The 25,011-nt window shown below is 40.7% G+C and overlaps 2 protein-coding genes across 2 annotated transcripts in view; one reads left to right on the forward strand and one right to left on the reverse strand.

The window, feature by feature from the left end:
- LOC108498025 (borealin-2-like) overlaps positions 1 to 3,571 on the forward strand; it is a 9,378-nt gene extending 5,807 nt beyond the window's left edge. The window contains exons 6-10 of the mRNA XM_017816269.1: positions 139 to 206; positions 893 to 931; positions 2,155 to 2,287; positions 2,512 to 2,598; positions 3,396 to 3,571. Of these exons, the coding sequence (XP_017671758.1) occupies positions 139 to 206; positions 893 to 931; positions 2,155 to 2,287; positions 2,512 to 2,598; positions 3,396 to 3,443 (375 nt within the window). The 3' untranslated portion in view covers positions 3,444 to 3,571. The remainder of the gene's footprint in view (positions 1 to 138; positions 207 to 892; positions 932 to 2,154; positions 2,288 to 2,511; positions 2,599 to 3,395) is intronic.
- Positions 3,572 to 4,368: 797 nt separating this feature from the next.
- Positions 4,369 to 16,200, reverse strand: DNAJA2 (DnaJ heat shock protein family (Hsp40) member A2). The gene is made up of 9 exons (XM_017816268.1): positions 16,000 to 16,200; positions 13,347 to 13,406; positions 12,129 to 12,349; positions 10,701 to 10,781; positions 10,249 to 10,382; positions 8,426 to 8,622; positions 6,859 to 7,003; positions 6,561 to 6,688; positions 4,369 to 6,057 (listed from the first exon to the last, which is right to left on the reverse strand). The coding sequence occupies exons 1-9, from the start codon at positions 16,075 to 16,077 to the stop codon at positions 5,869 to 5,871; spliced, it is 1,233 nt and encodes a 410-aa protein (XP_017671757.1). The 5' UTR covers positions 16,078 to 16,200; the 3' UTR covers positions 4,369 to 5,868.
- Between the last annotated feature and the right edge of the window lie 8,811 nt (positions 16,201 to 25,011).

Genomic DNA, 25,011 nt, shown 5'->3' on the forward strand with positions numbered 1-25,011 from the left:
TGTATAAAAGGCAGCACCGTGGGGCTTAACTGCTCTTTTTCAACAGGGAATTCTTACAGTATTGTTTCCTGCAAATACCTATCATTTTGCTTTCAAATGCCACTTCTTTTAACTGCAGTCTTACATATATATTTTCAGGTTTCCAAAACCAAGTCATTGGTTTCATTGGCCTCTGGTTTAAATAGCAAACTGAACCCTCTTTCTAGGTAAGACTGACCTTTGATAGCTTTTTTAACTCACCTGAACTTCTGAATGCTGAATAAAATTATTTTAAACTGAAGTAGCTGAGATTTGAGCCCAACAGGAATACATCTGATAAGGATGTCTTCCCTGACTGAGATGCACTGTAGTTTTGTGAACCCTGGACAAAAAAGCACCTCTAGATGATGAAGACATGGAGTTGTATCTCTCACTGAATGGTGCAGAGCTCTGAACTTAGGGAATCAGTATAGATTTCACAACAATACTTAATGGAAGAGAACATGTAAGGAAAGCATCTTTGCTCTGTTAGGACTAATAAATTGTTCTGTAATAATTTGGTTATTACAGCCCTCTCTTACATCAATTAATTCTTTTGTTCCTGTATATTGTTAGGTCCCACGATACCATGTTTACCTCAGGAGGGCTTTTTCACATGTGTATACACTAGATGTCTGTCCTGGAGCACTCCCCAATCCATTCTCTAATCCACTGTCGGTCTATCTTCATCCTACCTAAAACTCCACATTGGAAGTAGATGAGGAGGAATAAATAAAAATAATAATAAAACAAGAACAAACAAAAAAAAACCCAAACAAAATATAAAACTGATAACTACCTTTTTTTGAGTGTATTAACATCCTTTTGCAAGTCACTCTTGCAGGAGAGTAAAGTCTCTTACTTCTCATTGCAGTGCCACAAATCTCAGAGGCACTCCAAAGGTATCCAACAGGTAAGGGGTTTTCAACTTGTTCTTAATAAATAATTTTGTTAAATATCACAGAATTTCACAGAATATTCTGAGTTGGAAGGGACCCACAGGGATCATTGAGTCCAACTCTTAAGTGAATGGCCCATACAGGGATCAAACCCACAGCCTTGGCATTATTAGTATCATGCTCTAATCAGCTGAGCCAAGACACTAAATATCTACATTATTATCAATCTAAATATTAATCATCATCAATCCAGACATAACAGATCTTCATGGTCTGCACTTAAATTTGACAGTGGGGATGTGAACCAGTTACACCTCCTGCTTTGAGTGTGGGTGTTAATTTGCACTCTCATGGAGGCACAGGATTTGATGTCCTAACTAAAGTTAGTTTAAAAAAAATGTAATAAGAGTATAAATTTTATTCTCACTATTTAAGGGTTTACAGCTCAAACTTGTTCTCAGAGCCCAGCTTTGATTAAACTGTCACTAATATTGCTGTGTTTAAAAAAAAGTAAACCAACCCCCACAAAACCTCCACCCAAATACATTGACAATCAGTTCTTTGCATATTGAACAGTTAAGATTTTCAGTTAATATCATTCTCCACACACTACAGAGATTGGTTTTGGCTCAAGTCATCAGCTTGAGATGACTTGAAATGAGAGGATGAATAACTCAGATGGGTCCTAAAAGCAGCAACTGGCTCAGTTTCACCTTGGCCTGATAAAAACGTCAAAGGCTTGTTTCCATGTAGAACATACCCAATTTTTAGGCAGAGTAAGAACAATTGTGTAATGAAAGCTTAGGAATTCCGTATGGCATAAGGTATGCCTTGTACCTCTGAGAGCAAGCAGCTTTGGTATTTATTGATTTCTCTCTGTAGTAGACAGATACAGCATATCTTATCTTGAGCCCTGAGGCACGAAGTTTCCTGTTTCCTAAATTGTAAACATTCAGTGCTGGTATTGGAGAGTGGATATTTTTGTTACTGAGTGGTCCAAATGTCAGCTTGCTCCCTGGCCTGTAACAGGCTCAGAAGGTTACTGCAGAGTCAGGGGCATAAAACGTGAATGCTGCTGACGGTTGGATTTCCTGGAGTCTTGTGGCAGAACTGGACAAATTTGAAGCTGACTGCCTTTCCCTTGGGTGTATTTCCTACTACTTGGATTTGATTGAAAATTTCCAGCAGATCATAGGAAGTTAGTTAACCTCAGAGTAACATCTTTATTGTATTCTAGTGCTGGATTACAACAGAATGTCTCAAGAACTTTACCTACCCGTGGAAGAGTTCAAGGCATGTTAAAAAGAAGTAAATCAGTACCCCAAAATAAACCAGTTCCATTTGTAAACATTCCTCTGGCTGATGGACAGGTATATATATTTTTTTAAACATTTTCAACTTACAGCAGTTGATCAACGTGAACACTCATAGTCACAGCTCTCGCTATTCCTGAATGAGATGCTGCTAAACAAAATGAAAAATGGTTGCCAAAAGTTTTGCAGTGTAGCAGGGAAGCATGTGATTTTCAGAGAAGCTGGGCATGAGAGTAAAAACTTTCAGAGTAACTTTTAAAATTGTTTCTGTTCGCATTTAGACACTCTGTACAGCTGGTGGAGACCTCCGTAATATTGATGTGCAACTACTAAATCAGGATACAGTACAGCACATTCATAACTTGGTGGTAAGCTTAAACTAGTAGGCTTAGACTAGTAGACACCTAGTCCCGAGTTTTCATGTGAGATACTCTCATGAATGCAAATTCTAAGTGCTTTAACTCTTTGGAGGTTAAGCCTAAATGGGTTGGTATAAACTGGGAGGGAGGAAGAGGGAGAGAACTGCTGCACATGGACCACATGTTAGAGTAAATGCCCTTAAAAAAGCATGTGCAGTTTGGTAACGGCCTGGGGGACCACAGAGCATAAACTCTTCCTTCTGCACTGCTCTGGTGTCTCTCCTACCATGTGAGCAAAGTGCCATTCTCTTATCTCATATTCAGAGGCTGACAAAGCTACAGCCAAGTTTTGATCCTTGTTATAATCTAGTATTGTGTGTCCCTTGCTTAGTAAGGACTATACACCTGCTAATTCTCTGCTGCAATTGAATAGGAACTGCCTTACCTCTGATTCAGGGAGGTAAATGGTTTTGAAGCAAAAGGAAGTGGAGCAGAAACTTTGTAGCACATAGTGCCCCACGCTTCTGAAGATGAGGGTGCCTGGGTATTGTTTGAAGTAATGGAAATCCATCCAGACATAAGAAATATTAGCCAGTTTACAGTTGTGCAGGCATTGAGACTTCATTGCAGCCATTTGAGTTAAGGGTCTGGAAGCTGTTCTGTTATTTTATAACATGGCCCTGCCTCTGTAGGCAGACAGTGGGGGAGGGAGTGAGGATTCACTGCTTGTTTTAGCAAGAGCAACTTATTCTTCTTCCAAGATCTGTTGGGTGGCTTGAACTAAAATGATTTTTTCCCCCCCTTAGAGTGAGCTGACTGTACTGTGTGGAAAGGCAACAGCTAAACCAAGTTAATGGAACTGTCTTCTGCCCATAGGATATTGGTGACAGTTCTTGCATGCTGCCTCTGAAGTGTTTAGATAATGTTTGTTATGTCTTAATAAAGCTGTATACCGGCCAGTAAATGTTTTTGTAAGCTTTTATATCATGTGATGTGTCTTATTAAGTTCCTGTTATCTCTGTGAAGGATACTAAGCAGAAGAAAATGCTACTTTCTCAATTTCTCTATAAAAGGCTTAGTTAAAATCTAACATCAGTTCCCAGTAAAATGAGCAGTAATAGGTCGTAGGTAGGAAGTAAGTTTGAACTCTAATATTCTAAATAGGACTCTGGTTTTTTTACGTAAGTATAAGAACAAACCTCTCCTTTAGGTTAAACATGAAGTGTACAGCACATTCACAAACAGTTAGTTAGGCAGTTCTCAATAGTTTAACCTGAATTAACATCCATTTTCCACTGAATTAATCATGTGGTATCAGCTTTTAATTATTGCAGGCAAATGGACATTTCAACATGAACTGTTCACTCCCATACTACACTGAGGTAAACCTGCATTTTCAAGTGGTTGGAAAAGGCAGTGCTTTGCAACAGGCCAATACACCTCTGTGGGTCCCTCACCATTCTGATGCTGCTGGCAAGAGCCTAAGTTAATGCCACCTCAGGACTCAAGGAGAACTAGCCTATATACAGTGATCAACTCCTCCTCCACCTTCCACTTCAGCACCTTACCTGAAATCCCTTCCTCTCTTCCCCCTCAAAAAAAGCAATCTGAAAGGAGATTAAAAGTTTAGAATAGTACTCTATTTTTCAAGGAAGTGTATCTTAAAGCTTCTACTTAAAACCAGAAGACAGGTGGTGTAATTGTTTAAGCATTACAGGTTGAAGTGATCGACTTCTTGGAGAAATTAGTCAGGAGAAAGGATCAGCATGTAACCATGGCTTCACAAAAAGCAACCCAAAGTTTTAATAAATGAAAATAAAAGATCCACCAGAGAATGCCACAGCATAAGTCAATACTGAAATACAGATCAAACAGTATTTATTTTTGCTTCATTTTTAGAGTCTATAACAAGGATGTTCAGCAACACTCAAATGCCAATGCCTACCCAAGCACATGGAAACCCCTGGAGTTTGTCCCTCCAACCTCATTGGTAAAATGTCAACAACTATCAGAGCAATAACTAAACAAGTCACACTTCAGATTTGTAAAGAAAAGTAGAGCTTCAACTTTCTCACTTAAACAGGGAGAGAAACCTTGCTATAGAGAGGCAGCTTACCAACCAAACATTGTTCATGCACAACATTCCTTAATTAAGGTCACATTTTTGCCTTGTTGGGGCATTTTTACCAATTCAAAGTAACAGAACTGAAGCTGGAGAACTTAATATCTTCATAATTAAAACAAAGTGCAAACTACCAAAAAAGTAACAAAACCATCTACATTTATGATGTTTCCAGGTCAAACATATTTTTTTTTTAAACTGGAAACATTTCTCTAGGAAGTGAGGCTGAATCAGGCTTTGAGTAGGATTCAAAGGCTAAAAGAAAAACACCATTATTTCAGAATATAATCATCCCCATTTAAATGTTTTCTTATCTTCAAACTGAATTCGGTATTCCTTGTGTTTTCTTCACACAAAGGGGACATGGCTGCAACCTTCCCTGTGCCCATTTAGTCAAGTTTCATTTCAGGAAAAGACTTTTATGTGGCACACAATTGTTACCTAACCTTAGCTTAGTCTTAAAGCAGCTTCAGCCTCCCTGTGTTTACAAAATGTCTATCATCTACATTGTCTCCTCATACACAGACTAGTTAAAGCCACTGGAAAAGTAAGAGTTACAAGGCAAAAGAAATATATTATACACCAACTGCTTTTATTTAATTTCAGAAACCGTTCACAAGATGGTAGAAAAAACTTACAACCACTTCTAATTCATTCTTTCATTGTTCCCAGTCAGCTCTAAACCCATTATGTGCAAAGCCCATTTATTACCATGCATCTAGATGATAGATACAGGCTATGAAATTCTTGATTCTACTTGTAGCAGCTTATGCAGGTGCAGCCAAATACCAAGCCTCAGGACAAATTGTACACAAACTTTACAATGTAGAATTTGAATTTAAAATATGAAACTTAAAATCTACACAAAACTGATAAAAATCAAGCACAGATACGAGGACAAACTTAAAACCCATGTGAAAAGGAGTCTCGTCTTCCTTTCAAGTGCTTTATTCTGCTACACAGTCAAAATGAAGATGTAAGCTTGTGGTTAGTTTAAATTACACTCTGTAGATACTATAGACCAATTTAAAAGTTACACATACAGCAATAGATGTCCATTGGTTCATCTGGATTACTTATACAATCCAGCTGGATTGTTGAAAACAAGTCAGGCAAAATTTGAAAGAAAATCCTTGTGCAACTTTTTAGACAAATGTTTACTGATGGGCACACTGTACCCCAGGTCCATGATGGCTGCTTTCTTCGTCAGAACTATCATTATAAGCTTCACGTCTCTGGCCACCACCTGAGCCACGAGTGGTATCAAATTCCTGAAGATCTACCTCTTCTGCATCACCAATTACATTTGGAAATTCTGGTCTAGCTGGCAGAAGATCTTCAAGTTCCTGCCCCAAAAAAAGAAATGCATTCAGTATTGCACCTACAACTGCTGTGTAAAAAGTGACCGGTTTCCCACAACTTCAAGACACCTCACAGAGCAGGTTTGGTTTAGAAGTCTAAGCTGATGAAAGCCCTGAAGCACAGACTCATTTAAAAGTATTTGTATCAATTGGAAGACACCACAGAAAGAAAACCAACTCAACATATCATCAACTGAAAGTGCAATCAGTAAATACAGTCGCGCTCTGACAACTTATCACACAGCAACAGAAAGATTCTTCCTCCTGCCTTCGTCTGCATAACATCTGCACAGCTCTTAAATACAGGTTAATAAATTCTTATTCCAATGAGTATTTCCAAGTAACATGTTCCCCATAAAAAAGGTTAAAAGAACAATTGTACTTGCATCTAAATTTAAGCACTGAAAGCAAGCACGTGAGGTACAACACATGCCCTTGGCACACACTGTCAAATAAGACACCACAGTTATGTTTGAAAAACTACTTACTGAAAGCTTTTCTGGGCTAATCCAGTTATTTTCAGGAAACTGAACGTCAAATTTAATGTAAAGATCCCCTTTCTCAAAAGGATTGCGATACTGTGGCATTCCTTCACCTCGGACTACACGGACACAACCTGGAATTCAAAGAGAAATAAGCTGGAGAGTGCTACTGCAGAACCATTGTCTCCACATAATTCTCTTAGTTTTCCTTGCTTAGGTTCAGTTAACGGGACAAGAATGGGATTAAGTGTTAAAAGAATCACAAAAGCATAAATCAAAGAAATCCTCATCAGGCCAAGCTTACCTGGTTCAATTACTTTTCCAGGAGGATATTTAACCACAATTTGACGTCCATCAAGGTGCTTAAATGTGAACTGAAACCCACACAGTGCTTCAACCAGTCCAATCTTGTGTGTCATATGCAAATCATTCACATCTCGCTGGAACACCTGAAAAATAAAAATGGATGTCTTTTTTAGTCCTATAATCGTAACTCCACCAGGCTCATTATTTAATAAGTTCATTATTATTTATCCTTAAAATCAATGTCAGAGCAACAGCCCTTGTGTAAGTTAACTTGATTCTGTTAATTCAGACAGCTTAACGTGCTTGGAAAGTTTGTTTCTGACACAAGTGTCATCTAAGATAAGGGAAACCACACCACATGCTATGAGCTAAGGTTCAAATTAAACAAGGCCTGTATAGCAGCACTGCTCTTTTACCCCCAACATCTTCCACAGAGCAACATATCAACAAAAGTTACCATAGCACTTCCCTTGCACTTGAGTATATAAACCACATCTTTGTTTCTCAACTTTTATTTTGTCATCATGCATATCTGCTTTAGCAAATTGGATCTACAGCAGGACTTCAATCAGTTAGTCCACAGCTGTCAGAAGTGACCTTTAAGCTATATTGCTCAAGATTCTTAATCAGAGTAAATCTAAGATTTATCCATTGGCAGAACCATGACTGCCACCTCAAGAAAAATTTTAAGAACATTAAAAGTCTATCTAGTTTTACTCTCTAGGACAAAGTACAGACCAATAGATTAGCAGTCCTTGACACAGCTTTGAAAAATCTTACAAAGTACCTAATTATCAGCTAACCAACATTATATCCTTAATATATGACTGGAGTTTAAATTTGTAACTAATGCTATTCTTTCTGTCACAACAGACACCCCCCTCCGAGTACAACACACCAACTATTTCTTATTTCATTACAGTAATACCTGGCATTTTTAAACAAAAGCATTCCAAAAAAAGCGCAGTCACCTCAACTCTGCCCCAAGAGTTTTAACAAAAAAAGATAAATTGCCATATTTAATTCCAAAGTGCAACCTATACACTCCAGAATACAGTGAGCACGAGTCTAGTATAAAATAATAATGCTTCTGCTTTGTTAAGTGAATCAGCAACATCACCATTTTGTGTTATTTCCAGAACCACAGTAACAGACACAGAAAGCACCATCTGGGGATTTTATCAGGAATTCCCTGCCATGTCACAAGACATTCAAAAAAGCAACACTTAGCATTTTGTTAGTGTCACAAGCAAAGCAGATTAAAGTTAACATCCCGAACAGCTCTTCACTGCATCTACTGCATCAAAGTCACTCAGAGCTTATCTGAGAAAGCTACCTTTTATTAGCAGTAGGAAGCACCAGAATCTGCCTCGCTCCGGCTAAGGACTCACACAGTTTTCTCTGGCTCACCATGAAAGCCACTTTACATGCTATAAATTTATTAAAAGCTACTCACCATCTCTCCCAGAGCTCCAACTACATGAATTACTTTAAATGAATGGCCATCTATACAACTTTAATATTAACAACTAGGATAAAAGGCATTTAAAAGATAAAAGCATTACCTCATTCTCCTTTTCTTGGAGCAAAAGGACAATATCGCCTGGTTCCACACCTGGAGCCTGATCTGCTTCTCCACTGAATGTAATTCTTTGCCCATGTTTCATGCCTTTGTCTACATGGACTTCAAGTATTTTTACCTCCTTGATCACCTTCTTTCCTTCACATTTTTTACAGCGGTCTTTTTCATTAATTACTTCACCTAAATAAAGACAATTTTTGAGTTCAGAGATTTCCACATAATTTCATCCAATTAAGAAGAAAACCTATTTGAGAGCAGGCTCAAGAATTCATGCAACACAACAAGCAATTTAGATGTTCCTTTATGAATTCCTCACAAGAGGAAATCCAGGCTCCATTTACCCTAGCTGGGAGAGGTGGAGGGAAGGAAAAAGAAAAAAAGGTGGGGTGTCAGTAAATAACAAAGATACACATAACCTTCCAAGCTGTCTTATCAAGGATTTTGAAAAATGAGAGGGCTTTAGAGAATGGCAAAACAAGACTTTGTGTTCCTTAAGTCCTTCCCATGTAACTTACTACCCATAAAATAAATGAAAAGCCTGGTTTTCCATTTCTTGTTATGCTAGGGATAACATAAGCTAAAGCCACACTGACGCATCTCTTCTCCCTTAAAAGTCAGAATAGAAATTTCAAAATATTTCAATGAATTTAGGAAACTTAGTTCCACTTCTGTTAAAACCAGCAAAAAATGATGACTAGGTTTTGTTCCCTGCCTACCCCATTTCCCAGCATATCCCCACAACACAGTACTGGGTAAATGCATCCAGCAGGAGTCTTGCATACCAGACATGGGAAGGGAGCTGGTCAAATTAGCTTCATGTAAGAGCAGTATACAGGTTTTCCCACAGAAACAATCTAACAGTTTGTGACACGTGAGGGATTTCACCTCTATACTCTGAGACTCGGGGTAGTTTTTCCACATTATCTGTGACCTCTAGAAAGGTAATTACTGTGTCCAGCAAACTGAAGGATGATGATCCAAAATGGCTTCAAGGCTCTGTTCTACCTCACCTTTGTCAAGTGAGCTGTTGTCTCTGTACACAGTAACCACAGTACTATGGCACACACAGCACTAAGTGCCACAAGCAGATGCACTTGGTTTAAAACATTAAACTTTTCAGCTTAAACCACCTTTCAGTGAAACAAAGCACAACATTTTGATGCAGCTGAAACTGCTAAATATGTAGGTTAGGTACGTGAAATGATAAAGACAACATAATTTATTAAATGTTTTGACTAATCACAAAATACAACTCTTTGTAACTTCTGAGTGTTGTGATGAGTAAAATCATCCACAGGGTGAGGTAACTACTCTGCAAAATGCAGAAGACCTAAAAAGAAATCACACTAAGTGCAGATCACGTGCTGAGCTTGTTCCCCCTAAACAGAACCAATTCAGCCAAAGATATCTTCTTAATTTGAAGAAGTTAAAAATTCAATTTTAGGTTTCCATTTTTAACCTAAAATTGTCCTTGGATATTAGGAGAAGCAAAAAGACAAATAGCTCCTAAACCAGCAATATCTTTTTTTTTTCTTTAACACAAGAATAAGAGCAGTAAGTAATACCCACATCTAAGTGTTTTTAAAAACAATCAATCCCTGTTGTTCAAGCTTCTAGGCTGCTTTTCAGCATTAACACTGTAAATCTTGCTGCTGTTCTGGGTAAAATGATTCCTCCATGTTGACACCAAATTGAGACACAGTTGAGTAGATGGGGGCAGAACTGCCCTGGATAAGTTCCTCCTGAGACTTAAGCAGAAGGTTGAATCCAACCACACATTTAGCAGCAGAGCACAGCTTGGCCTACCTTCTCCATTGCAGTCAGAGCACACAGACTGCATCTGCTGAACCATCCCGGGGGCGAGCTGTCGGATCATGATGCGGACACCTCTGCCCCGGCACGCGTTACACTTCTGAACAGATCCAGCCTTCCCTCCCTGCCTGCAATGGAAACCACCAGTTGCATGGAAAGTTAGTTTTTCAGAAACATACAACCAAAAAAACCCCTCCATCAGAAGGTTAACATGCCTAACGGCTCTGCCAATTAGAATTAAGTTCTCTCCTCTCCCACCCTTCCCCCAGACAAAGCCCTTGAATAGTTCCAGTTCCATCAACAGTATCATTCAAGTTCAACAATTTGCTAGTCTGAAAGCAGGCTCCAGTAAGTCAAATACTGATAAGGATCCGACACAGGAGATCCTTCATTACACTATCTGCCAACAAAGCAACCAGAGAACTCAAAAATACAAACAAACTTACCCATTACATGCACTACAAAGGACATTCTTGCTAAGTTGTAGTTTAGTTGTCTTTCCATTATACAGATCTTCTAAAGAGACTCTACAAAATAAAGCATTTCTCCTGGGTTATCAATTAACAACTTACTTTCCCCATGTAATTAAAATACTTGCCTAGGACAAATGAAAGAAAAATAGAACTTCATAAAAAGACTAAATCTGCTATTAAAATATGATTTTAAAGCACTGTTTTGGCTTTCATGAGGAGTTACTAAAATAATATTTCATGCATGTCAATATACACTTGTAAACATGAACAAAGTTTCAGAGAAAAGCTGTAATTTAAGAAGAAACCAGATAGGACTGCTCATGTTTCATAACAGGAAACAAGCTGATCTAGTATTTTAGGCGTTATTATATAGTCATAATTAATTATTATTTGTAGTCCTACCAGGCAGGTGAGACAGTCCAGACAATATTTATAGCACGAATATGTAAGAACACATTTAGAATACTTACTACTGTATTGGCTTTCCACACAAGAGAGTTTAGTGAGGTGGAGTTAGCACATCCTCAAGGCCACTTAATCCTTTAGACTTGTTCATGTTTTAATTTTTTTAGAAGCTCTTGAATACACTATCAAACTCCAATAACCTTTATATATTGCTAGAAGATTATGTACATATATTCAGTGTTTCTCCTACAAGGGTTTGTTGGTGGATAGAAATTGCAACTCAAAGTATAGAGAAAAGGTTGCTTGGCATCAGTGTTTACAAATAACAACAAAACCAAAGCTAATTAATAATATACCAAGCAGTACTAGCTGCTAAACTAAGCATGTATAAGTAAACAGATTTTACTAAGCATGGTTTGCTGACCACAGGAAAGACGCAGCTTAACTTAAGAACTTAGGAAGGACCTGCTCAACAGGCAAAAAGCCAGTCATGACTGCAGGAAGAGATCTACAAAACACAATTAGATGTGACATTCAAGAATGGCTTTGAAAAAAAGCCAAACCAAAACCAAACCTGCCACACACACTTTTCCATTAATTACGAGGTTCAACTGTAGTTCCAGCTGGTAGTGGACTATGAATGCAACTTAAGTCTTTACAGAGCACCTCCACTTTCCTAAGAATCCAGCTAATGAGTAATACTTTGTTGTTGAAGGTTTTTTCAGATCAGAACTATCAAACATAGTTAAGGAGCAAAACAAAGGAAAATAAAGCTATCGAAGTACACACATTCTAATAACCTGGCAAATCATGGTTATATAGATTAACCAACCATTGGTAACTCCACTGACCACCCTACACAGAACATGCAGGTCTGAAAACCACTGCAGACAGCAGAGGATGTTAACTGAGAAGCATATCAAGAACAGAAACCAGCAGAGTCAAGTACTGATCAGGAAAGCTTGAAAGCACAAACTGCAGTATCAAGATACTCACTTGAGTGGATGCATCATATCTTCTCCTCTTCTTCTACCATTACGACTTCTACTCTGACCACCCATGAAATTGAACAATCCACCACCAAAGATATGGGAGAAAATATCGTCCATTCCACTGCTTCCGCTCCCTTCTCGGAGCCCCTGCTCTCCATATCTATCATATAACTCACGTTTCTCTGGATTTGACAATACTTCATAGGCAAAGCTTATTTCTTTGAACTAGAAGAGGAACAGAGTCAAAACAGTGCATGATAATTTAGAACTTCAAGGGAGTATTTTAGTTGTTTCTCACCCAGCATGAACATCCACCAATTATGGAAAAGTTTTCCACTCTTTTTCTAATATAACTTATTCTAAGTAAGAGTTAAAAATGAAACTTGGGCTTAGTTTTTACTTAGCTGTGCTACTCCTTACCATAAAATAAGATATTTTACTGCAAAACTTGGTTGGCTTTGTTCTTTACTGTGCTTAGCATAAGACAAGGTTTCTTACAAATAAAAAAAAAAAGAATCCAACTGAAGAAAACCCCCAAGTACACAAGACTGCAGAAGCCAATGGGGAAAATACCCAACAGAGCTACAGACTAATGGCAAAGACTTCAAGATCTGTTAGGCACTTGAAATACACTAACAATTAAGTAACTTACTAAAATGTATATTAATGTGTTTGTCTTTATAACAAATTAGTATCTTTTCACGGTCATCTCTGCTCACCCCTAAGCAGCCATTAGGACTTCAATTTTGTTAAAGATAATCAGCTGAGTCAACCTAATTGACAATTTTTAAATTGCTTTTAGCATAACAAACCTAATTCAACCTTCCCATATATGTAATTTGTTTTATGCTGCAGCAGTTTCAAGAACCTCTACAATATACACTTTTCCATGTTGGAAAAACTTGGAAAACCGACTACCTTTTTCAAATTCCTACGTAGATGCCAATGCCAGCTGACACCATCTCAGCAGATGAAGAGAGGCAGCTTTCTCCTCAGCACTACCTTCTCAACCAATCTGACTCAGCCAACTGCTGCATTTTGTCAGTAGGCACACTGGCAGATTTTGAGACTGGGGAAAAAAGTTGACCTGATATGGTTCCCTCTCATAGTTATTATTTTTGAACAAATTGAATAGCAAGCCCCCAACACCCGTACTTTGTTCCCTACATGCTACTGTAGTAGCAAACTTAAGGCATTTAAAAAAAAAAAGAAGTCATCTTACTTTGTCACCTGCATTTGGATTCTTATCAGGATGGTATTCCTTAGCCAGCTTTCTGTATGCCTAGTTGAAAAAGGTAGAAAATTAGTTTAAATTTCAATTAATCAGTTTTCTAAGAAACTCAAGTAATGTCCCCCAAAAGAAGGGAAAAATCCTAATAGATCAAAATAAAAAAAATTATAGTTTCAAAATCACTCATACATTGAAATGATATATAAAAATATTCTGACATCGCTACATGCATAAATTAACTACATTTGGATTTTAAACATAGCTATAGCACACAATAGCTGGAACTAGTTTTTCTGCTTCTCTTCATCAGCTTACAGGAAGAATCCCATTGGACTTTCATTAAAATTACTTACTCTGGAGAACCCACTCAAAACCTATAACACAACAGCAAATTTCAGCCCGTTTGTCTTTCCCCTCAATCACAGCAGTAACTAACAACAAAATGGCTGCCTCAGCTTTCACTCAACCCTACCAACCACTCCTCACAACCATCATTTTATTCTTCCTTACCTACCAATAATGGAAGATTTCATCTCACTTTGAACTAAGTACATGAGTTACATGTGCAAAAATGTACATATTTATTTAACTTCTCTGTTCTAAAACAGCAGGAGGAACAAGTATAGCCAAATATCCAGAAGAAATTTTTCAGAATGTTTTTTTTGACCAGTGCTTTGACTCCTACGATCATCACTTGCCCTTCAGCACTTCATCTGTTCCACTTAAACTTTGGAGGACCAAATCAAATTAACACAATAGGCAGAGACTGTTCCTACAATTTGAGTTTCTGACAGCAAAGACCACAACCCTTCCCCCATTCCAGCTCAATGCCTCTCAGAAGCAATCAAGAAACAGATATTAACAAGTTACGTTGTATACAGTCTTTTATTCTCTAAATTATACATATTTTAAAAAGCTACAGTGATGCAATTGCAAAAAACTGAAACATCACTTCTTAGAGTAGACTTTCCAAAGGCTTTATTTCTGTATAACTGAGCACCTAAACTAACTCTTTAGAACTAGTGTTAAGAGAGCTTTACACACAAAGCTTTACAACTTTTGAACAAACAAATTTCCTTTTCCTATATCTGCACAGTTACTTCGCTTTACTGATTTTATCTTGAAACACTCTGTACTTCTGCATGCAATCAATCAAGAAATGAAGCTTTATAATGAATTAATGAAATAAAACGAGAACGTTGATATTACAAGCAAAATATTCTGAACCATAGTAAATAAAAAGAACAAAAACCACATGTCTTCAGGACAAATTACCCCTCAGTAACAAAGCATAACTGTCCACGAATCTATGCATTCCATAAAAATGGATTTTCCCCATATATTTTAAGGAGTCTAGCCAAGGAAAAAACCAAAACACCACTGAAATGATAACCTAAGTAACATTATCTAATCAGGAAGAAAGGAGCTCACACGATGATCTTCAAAAAGATGTCTCTGCTGATAACAGCATTCCAGGCCAGAGCAATTTTTACAACTACCCATGGCCCTAAAGGAAGCCACCACAATTCATTTAATCAGAAACAGATTCAGAATCAAGGTCCACACTGGCAACATATTATAACTTAAAAGTTAATGTAACCATTGTCAAAACCTATTCTCTCAGCCTCTTTTGACTGAGATATCAACTATTTTTCTTCTCTTTTCTATACTGTTGTGAACATGCTAAAATACCAGATTTTAAAGCATCCATGAAACCTCTCAATGACAATAACACATAGATGAACTCCTTGTTGTAGCAGCTGGAAACTTTACACTCCCTGATTAGTTTAACCTGTAGTAATTAATACTGAGCAGTGTAGGCTACTCTAGTGGAAAATTTGTCCCCAGTTTTTCATTCTTACAGGACACAAACATATTTAAGAGAGTCCTGTAAGAAAATACAATATTCTCCTGGACAGCGATGTACACCAAGCACAACCTTCCATCTCCAGCACTATATTTCAACACTGCAATCGCCGATCCCTGCACAAATGAGGCTGCCGCGAGCATGCCGGGTAAGGCGCAGTTGTTGGTGCCAGCACCACCCACCCGCGGAAGCCACTGCGAGTGAACTGTCTGGTTCATTCTCCTCCCTCACGTGTGAACGGTCATTACGGCCTTCCACAAAAAAAGTGCTTCATACGCTACAGGGTGCGATCGCTGTGGTGACGACCCGGCTGCGAGCCCTCACCTCCGCTCTTTGTTTATCTCGCCCCGCCGGCCCCGGAGGGATCCCATGTGAGAGCGGGACCGAGGCCCCCCCGGGCCCGCACGTGGGGCGGACAATGGCCCCGGAGAGGATCCACCCGCGGGGATTTCCCCCCTCCCCAAAAAACCCCTTCCCGGCCGCGCACCGCGTGGTGCCGGAACGAGCCGCGTCCCGCCCGCGCCCGGAGCCCGCCGGGGCAGGGCCGGGCAGGGCCGAGTGCGGCCGGGCCCCATCGCCCCCTCCTTCTCCTCCTCCTCCTCCTGCCGGGCCCTCACCCTGCCCGCGGCCTCCCCAGCACCGCGCTGCGCCCTCCCGGCGGCCCCGGCCCCGCCGCCCCCGCGCCCCCGCTCCCCTCACGGCCCGCCCGCGGGCCCTGCCCGACCGGGCCCGGCCTTCCCCCCCACACACCGCCCGGCCTCCGCCCCTGCGCCGCACCTTCTTGAGCTCATTGTCGGAGGCACCGGGGGGCACCCCCAGGATGTCGTAGAGCTTTGTGTCGGCCACGTTGGCCATGTCGTGCGGGCGGCGGGGCCGAGCGGGGCCGGGCGGGCCGAGGGCGGGCGGGCAGGGCCGGGACCGGCGGCAGGACACGGGCACGGGCCGCCCGCGACGTCACCGCGCACGCGCTGCGTCACCGCGCCCGCGACGGGCGGACAGCGCGGCCCCGCCCCCGCCGCGGGGCCGCCTGACCCAGTTGCGGCGCGGCGCGGCCCGGCAGGGGGCGCTGTGCGCGGGCGGGCTCTGCCCGGGCTGTGCGCGCTGCGCACCCGAACAGGGTCCGCGGGTGCCCCTCCGCTCGTGTCACGGTCACGGAATCAGGGAGGTTGGAAAAGACCTCCGCGGTCATCGAGTCCAACCTGTGACCGATCCCCACTTTGTCACCCACCCCGGAGCGCCTGAGTGCTTAAGCACTTCCAGGGACAGTGACTCCACCGCCTCCCTGGGCAACGCATTGCAATGTCTAATCACCCTTCCTGTGAAGAAGTTCGTCCTAATGCCCAATCCAAACCTTCCTTGGTGCAGCTTGAAGCTGCGTCCTCTCGTCCTGTCACTTGTTGCCTAGGTGAAGAGCCCGACAAACTGACAACCCCCTGACAACAACCTCCTTCAGGGAGTTGTAGAGAATGATGAAGTCACCCCTGAGGCTGCTCTTCTCTGGACTAAACACCCCCAGCCTGCTGAGCTGCTTCTCACAGGATGTGCTCCGGACCCTTCCCCAGCTCTGTTCCCTTCTCTGGACACGCTCCAGCCCCTCAATTTGCTTCCTGAATTGAGGGCCCCAGAACTGGGCACAGCACTCGAGCTGTGGTCTCACCAGTGCCCAGCACAGCGGGACAATCACTCCCTGCTTCTGCTGGCCACACTATTGCTGCTACAGGCCAGGATGGCAGCGGCCTCCTTGGTCACCTGGGCACATGCTGGTTAAAGTTGCTGTTGACCAGCACCCCCAGGTCCTTCTCCACTGGGCAGCTCTCCAGCCACTGCCCTCAGCCTGCAGCACTACTTGGGGTTGTTGCGGCCAAAGTTTAGGCCCCAGCACTTAGTCTTGTTGAACCTTCTTCAGGGACATGTTGCTAAGTAGTTCTAAATAGCATTGGTACCCGTCTGCTCAGTTTTTGTGCTTTGCTGCGCTATTGGGATCTGAAGCACCAGTTGCTGTGCTGGGCCCAGAGTGACTCACAAAATGTACCAGCCCCAAGGCCCCAGCTGGGAACCACTTCTAGCAGACAAATAAAAAGCTGGGTTGTGTTTAATTAGAGGTTTGTCTTTTAATGCCTGGCGAGGTACTATTGAGCCTTTCCTTAGGTGTAGTCTCTTTGTTAGGTGGGGGCTGCTGGAAGGCTCCAAAATTTGTGACACGTGTGTGGCTGAGGATGACAGGATGGGGTCTCTATAAGGGCAGGAAACAAAAGCAGTTTCCCGATTTCTCTCTGGGTAAACCCAGGTCATGCTTCAGAGAGGGTGCTCCCTAAGGAAGAGGTGAGTAAGGCTGAGCCCTGAGGAGAGTCTGCTGAGAACAGATTACTGGTCTGGCATATGAGAGAGAGCAGAAAAGGCCCTTTGAAATGATTAATAGGCTTATGGTGTAGAAAATTGAGTAGGTTGCTTGCCAAAGGGGAGCAGATCTGAGTGCTTGAAGGCTTCTTCCCTCGTTGTCTGTCGGGGTACTCTTCATTTTCAGTTCCTCCACACAGCTTGTAGTTGCAGTGGATGGTTTGGGAATTGCAGTCTGCTGATGGCTTCTCTGGTCCTTAGGCAGGTGTTTATGGGGCCCTACATTCCATCAATGTGTTTATTCAGTCTGCAGTAATCTGAGTCAGAAGATGGTGGTAATATCTGCCTCTGGTTTTGCAGGTGTGGCAGCAAGCAAGAGCTTCAAAGGAAAATGCAGACTAGTTCTTGAGGGAGAAAAATAGTGGTAGGGCAGAGAATGGCTATTGGAAAGAGTCCTGTGGACTGTAATTATTAGTCTGAGATGTGCAGAAAGAAAAAAAAACCTCATAAGGAGAGGTATGTTCTTCTGGTGTTTTTGGAAGCTGTGTGTACAGCCTTTGGGAATTGCATGGTTTAACATATGTGGCTAAACCCAATAAGGCTTCACATTTTGGTTTATTTGTGTATTGCTCTACTTGGCTTCATGTTTTATTTTGGCAAGGCTAAATTCAGCTGCTCTAAGAACTGTCTGGCATGCCTATCTGGCTTGACTGTTTTGGATTGTGCTTACTTTACAGCTTGGTATGTTTCTAGATGGGGTTTGTGTGTTTTTTATACACAGGATTTTCCTCTTAGTGGGCAGTCAGGTAGGAAGAAAAGTTAGGAGTGTGTGGAGGAGCACTTCTTTGCCCTGCAGGGCAGACTTGCCACTTCAGGAGTTAAGCAGAATCACCAGGACTGATATAAGCAATATTTAACATACTGTAGCATTTATATGTCCTTGTGATAAAAAATAAATCTAAAGCTCTGGGAAGGTGAGGTTGCTCAAACCAGTGGGATGCCATTCTTATGCCTGTGGGGAGGAAGTTTGCCACGAGCATGATGCAGACTTACCTGTCCTGTGAGCTGAGTGGCTGCTGAAGCCACTTGGCATCTTGAGGCCACGTTGGCAACCAGACCATGAGCCAGCAGATTGATGGATATGGGGGTGAGAGGTGAACTCGGTGTATCAGCTGGAGCACAGGCCAAGGAGGCAGTTGAGAAGCAGAGTTTGTGAACTTCCTTCTTCCCTGCCAAAACAGCCTTGTTACTACAGGCCTGGTTTGTGTCTTGCACAATCAAACCATGTAATGAATAATAAGAAAACTCCTCTGGGATGAAACTTTACGTTTTATTTTCAAGCGGAGCTAAGGAATCACAAGATTGGATGATTGTCTTTTTATTAAATAAAAATGTAGATGACGAACAAGGTGAAGTTTCCTCTTCCTGCCTTACTGCTTTTACCACTGGCTTGTGAGTTGTACTGACAGAACACATTAGGCTCACAGCTGAAATGTTGTGTCCTCTCCTGCTTTTTTTGGTAGCACTTGCACATTGTCCTTGTTTTCTTTGTGTGTCTTTTTCATTTTTTTAAAATTACTCTATTCAAGATAAGAGCTCTTTCATTTAGTTTCTAATGTTATTATTATCACACAATGTGATGAAAAGCAGTTGCTACATGAAGCTTTGTTTGTTTCTACATGGACTGTACAACTCTCAGCTCTCTGAGGTATTGTTTTGGCCTTACACAGGCACCAGAAGGGACCATTCAAATTCAGTTATTGTTTCAGACCCTGTTTTTAATTCTTTATATGAAACAAATTTAATTTCTTTTTTAAGATGAAGCATTTTACAATGCTTCATTAGAAATCAAATAAGTATTGATTATGTTTATTACAGGAAAATTGGAAAGAGATCGGTTTTATGTTACTACAAGTGAAATAACCACCCTTCAAGTTCACTTTATGCGTTCAACATGGTCTTAACACGAAAATATGACCAGGCATCACTAACTCCTGCTTTAATACTACACAGTCAAATTAAAATTAAAAAGAGTATTCTGTTTAAATACTACTGAAAAATGCAGTTAGACTGCAAAAAAAAATTTAAGATCCTATATAGCCATTGCTTTGAAACCTTTTTTGGTATCATCTTTCGTCAGATAGGGCAGTTGGTGTATTGTGCACACTGTCTGATTTCTACAACTTTTCAGCTAAGGAAAGAAAGCAAACCAGTAAAGAACAAAGAACCTGAAACTTGTAGAGAATTTTAGGACTCACAACTGAAGAACCTGTTAGGAAGTGGGCAGCTGCCTCTGCTGGCAGCTGTAGAGGGCACAACAACCAGACCTTGATTGCCAGCCAGTTGTTCCCTCACTGATCAGGAAGAATGCCCAGCCTGCCTGCCTCTCCCTGAATTCTCCCGGCCAGGGAGGCAGGTTCCAGTTTTTGATATGGTCAGAACAACAGGTTTGGTTTATTGTCCTGCCCAGGTGTGGTGATGAAACCCAGGGCTGTCTGACAGGTTCCTGTGTGCAGCATCAGTAATGACTCGCACACCTCATTCCTTTTCCTGGCCCTTGTTTTTGCTGTCCTTACACCTCTGTTTTTCCATCTCAGTCTCCTCCCAAATAAACAACCCACCCCTAATTGCTTATTCCCCATTGGCCCTGGTTTTGCTACATGTGCACTCAGATTTGGGTTACTTAGATACCGTTACTTAGATAATCTCAGCCTTATCAGGTTTTACTGACACAGTTACTGAAGTGCTGGTGGCCTTGCATGACTTTTCTCCCTGGAAGGTCCCTAAGAGTCCCTTCCAGTTCTGTCTGCCCTTTTCTCCTCTAACTCCTACTTGAGCACCTGGGGGATCAGCCACACTCACAACACTATCTGTAATTTTTGTCATCATCTCATAGCGTTATTTTTGTTTTCTAGTGAGACTTTTTTTTATGCCATGTCGGTAGTTTTTCCCATTTTGTTCAGTTAACTGAATCTCAGGCCCAAACTGATTCACTGGCCTGTCACTTGCCTGCAACCCTGACTGAGCATAGCTGATGGAAAATCAGAATGTTACTTTTAACTGAACACTGTGCATGTTTTCCTTACAAAATTAAAGCAGACATCAGCAAGGAAGAGAACTTTGACAGGTAGTGCTAAACAAGCTAAAAAGGCTGTACTGCAGGAATCTGTTAAGGGGGAGTGGGAAGGGAAATAGCTTAAGGGGTTTTGCTTTTGAGCCAGCAAGAAGAATAATTTAGGAGTTCTGCATTTTTAAATGCCAAGTTATCGAGGCAGTTGGGTTTTACCAGATTTTTCCATCTGAAGGGTATGCGGCAAATATTTTTTTTTCCTTTGTTTTGAGTATGGATTTAGGTTTTGGAGTTTTTGGGTGTAGTTTCAGAGATCACAGAGCAACATGGGTTGAGGGAAAGGGGTTTAATTTCCTCCTCACTGTTTACCTTTAAACAACAAGAAGTGGGTTTTAGAATTTTTTTCTTAATACCTTCTTTTCCTGCTTAAAATTTAGATTCAACTAAAGTTTACATATTTTGAACTATATGTCTTTAACAGCCTCTCCTATTAGGGCCTGTTTTCTGTAATGGATGCAAACATTCTCTGTGGAAAAAAATGTTCTCTCATTTACTACTTTCTGTTTTGTCTGTTCTTTAAATTGAGACCTATTCTCAACAAAACGTTTCATTTCCAAGGAGAATAAAAAGGACATTTTCATGTCACATAAATGTAAAGATACTGTTATTATACCTTTAGGTCTATTTATATTTTTCTGAATTACGTTGCAGCTGTTATGAGTAGACCAGGCCCTCTAAATGTAGTGTGAGAAGGTAACCACTGTGGAGGGGATAGCAAGTTAGTGCTGAACAGACTGTACAAAGGTTTAAGCCAAGATGAAAGAAACCCCTGGAGAAGGTAACTAGGGATAAACAGCAGTTGTTTAATGTCTACTTATTTTAAGAATGCTTTAGCAAAAAAAAAAAGTAATCTGGCTTCTTGAGGTAATAAGCTGCCACTGAATGTGTCCATCTGCAGGAGTACATACCTTTTTAGAAGAAAAGAGGCAGCAAAGGTGTGTAATATTTTGAGGCATGTGTAAAATGCAATGAAAGTATTCTGTAGAAACCATCAGCTATTCACTCAGGAACTTATTTATTCTATAGAGGAAACCACACCTGCTCGTTAGCCTACCCATAATCCATCTTAAACGAAACCAGTCCAACTTCTGACAGAATCTTGTCCTTGAACAGAGTAAACACATTCCTGAAAGCTGTTACTGAATTCCAGCTGCTGATGAATTGTGACTCTTTCCTCTATGCTTTGAACTTATATTTGTAATTAATCCTATTACAGCCAAGAGTCAAGTTATTACTAGATCAACACACTTACAGTTGGTGTTTAGGAAATGTGATTTACTAGAAACTGCTGAATATCAGATTTGTACAGTCTTTACAATTTTTACAATATTTTCCATTGCACGTGCTCTCTCCAGTTTACATTGTGTCTCAGATAAATTAGTTTAGACAAAATATTTCACCACAGTTATTTCAATGAGTGCAAAGACTGCAGAAAAAATAACAAAGAATAATGTTTCATCTTAGGTTAGGAAGCATTTCCTTTCTTCCTTTAGCCAAAACTCTGATGTCTAGAGTTATGTGTTATTTTTGAGAAAGTTCAACTGATAAAAGTTTTATGTATAAGATAGATCTTTGTGTTTAGATAAATGCATAAGATTGTCACATTTGTAGCCTTCCAAAACAAAACAGTTTTACAAACTGGCGCAGTATTTCTTGACCATTTCAAAAGTGCTATTTCAGAGCGGTGTACTAAAGGGCATATCTATCCTTATATATAGATTTTTATGAGTTTATTTAACCATGCACCAATACCTATTGCATTATTTGTTTTGGTTCTAAAGGTTACTTCATAACTTCAGCTTCAGCCTTGCTCCAGTTGATCTCAGTTTTACTGTTGATTTCAGCATCAGTGCAAGCCTGGAGCTTTACCCAGTGTCTGTCTAAGCTTTGCCAATTTGAAACACTTTTGAATAACAAGTTAAAATGGGAGTAGTTTTATATCTGTCATTGAACTAATAACATGGACAGAGTACGTGAAAGTATGAGACGTCTGCCTTTCAGCTCCCAACAAACTGTAGCCTTCAGAAATAATGTGACTTAGTGGAGAGAAATACTAAAATTGTCTTGCAGATCCTCTCTACTACTAAAAGAAAAAAATTGTTTATTCATGTATCTGTTAGCTTTGTACTCTGTAAAAATGTGAAAAATAACTCAACTTGTCATCATACTCCTTCATGTGAATAATGACTCATTTCTGACTTCTTATGAGAGGTTTGGGAAAGGGGAAAGGTAAGAAAGTGGAATATCTTCCTGTGTTATTTAATGGCTTACTATTTTTTGTAATTCAAAGTGTGTGTGGGGGAAAAAGCCTGAAAAAAAATAATGGAAGGCTTTGTGAGAAACAGTGATTCTTCAGATATTCAGACTTACAGTCCCCAGAGATGGCTCTCATGATTTGGGCACAGGGTTCACACAGACGATTGGGGGATTTAAGATCATGTAATCAAACTTCCCCTGAAGGGAAGGCTGGCTTCCCTCATTCTCATCTAAGACTATTTGTAGTATTAAGGTGGTGTTCTAAAGGATTTGCCCCAATTTTGATTTTGGTTAGTGGTTTTAATAGAGCACGCTAGTTTTTCCTTTCATGAGATAATTGCAGCGTCACTAGTTAAAATTTACAAATTAAACAGGAAAAGGGAGGAGTCCCAAAAAAGGGGATTTCCAAAGGAATCTGACTTTTTCGTGCACGCAGTTTTCCTGTCTTTTAAATCTGTATTATGTTGAAAACGCAACTTAGTGTGTCAGCCAAGCATTGGAGATTTCTTCCTTTTTTCCCCCTTCCTCATCTTATCTCTGTAAGGAATAAGGGAATTTGGCATCTGATCCCTGTGAAGAAAATGTCAAGAGAAACTGCAGAAATGCTTAGTTCCATTTTGTTTGTCTCTGCAAGGGGATACCCATTGCAACCCCCTGCAAGTTTCCACCCACATCCCTCCCTGTTTCCTGTGGCTCAGCTGTGTCCAGGCAGTAGCTGCAGCCAGGCTGCTTGTGTCAGAGCCCTGTGGCACTGCAGGTGGGAGTCACTGACAAAACACCCCTTCTCTGCCAGAGGTCTGAGACTTGAGAGGGGCAGGCTTTTGTCAAGGCCAGAGCTCTCCCCAGAGTGCTTTCCAACCATCTCTGATTAAAGCTGAGAACAGTTCTTTAAGGTCATGTACCAAATAACTGCAGTCATCAGGTGGTGAGCTTTGTGCTGTGTTACGTGCTAGCAGCTCCCTTCTTGAAAAGTCTGTGGTAAAAGACTTAAACTCTTGTCTCTTGCTGCTTATTTGCCTTTTTTCTGCATCTCAGAAATTTGCCATGTGGTGGTTAAGCAGAGGCAGACTGGCTCTCTGATAAGGAATGTGGATATTCCTAGTGTTGTGTCAGAAGAAGAGGGAATGTAGTGCTGAAAATAACATAGTCTTCCTGTTCTGCCTTCATGATCAGAGAAGCAGGCTCACTAGGAAAAGAACAACTATTGTGGTTAACCTTGGATATCTTCAGATAAACTTTTGAACTTCGAAATCTTATTTCAATCAGTAAAGGAATCAGTCTCCCTCAAGCCAGTTGAAATGGGCATACTTCATTTCTGAGTAAGGCTGAAGCGTGCAGTTCAAAGAACATGCTTGTTTCTTTCTCATTTTTATCAGCAGATCTTGGGGCAAAAGAAAAAAAGGAGAAAAGCCTGGTGTTTAAAATGTGGCACTTCCTCTAAATCAAAGTAATTTTGTTGTCAATGCCTTTAAACAAAAAATTATGTGTGTTGTGACAGTTTGGGATGCAGCTGACATGAATTGAATTCGGTTACCTTAAAGTTATGAACTTTCCTGTCTTCTGGGTATTATTTCGTCCCCCTTAATTGTTTCCTTTAATTAAAAGAATGCTTTTTCCTCTGTTTGCAAACGGCAATGGGCCCGAGGAGATGGCAGCCCTTGTGTGCCGGGACTCCCCGCGCTCGCTCCGGAGCCTCTGGGATGCCGCTGGAGGGAGCTCTGGCTCGGGAAATGGGTCTGGTCCCGTACCTGCCCCTACCGTGCCCCGCCTAAAAACTTGCTTAAAAAACCCCAAAACTTCACTTTGTGACACTAAGCACTTCTCATTAAAATTACTCCTCTTAAATTTTCAGTTATGACAGAAGTATCAGGATTTGTTTCCATAGTAACTTGAAAATAGATGCTTAGAAACACAATTTACTAAACTGACAGTAAATTAAATTCGGAAAAATCCTCATAATGGGACTTCTGTAAATTCTATAAGCTGTCCTATTCAGCAAAATCTGCTCCATATTGCCTGGTCAGACAGCTCTGGCAGTTGGTTATATTGTATTATGCAGGAAACCA

This window comes from Lepidothrix coronata, unplaced genomic scaffold (genome assembly GCF_001604755.1).
Source record: "Lepidothrix coronata isolate B3197 unplaced genomic scaffold, Lepidothrix_coronata-1.0 Scaffold54, whole genome shotgun sequence".
NCBI classification, from domain to species: Eukaryota; Metazoa; Chordata; class Aves; order Passeriformes; family Pipridae; genus Lepidothrix; species Lepidothrix coronata.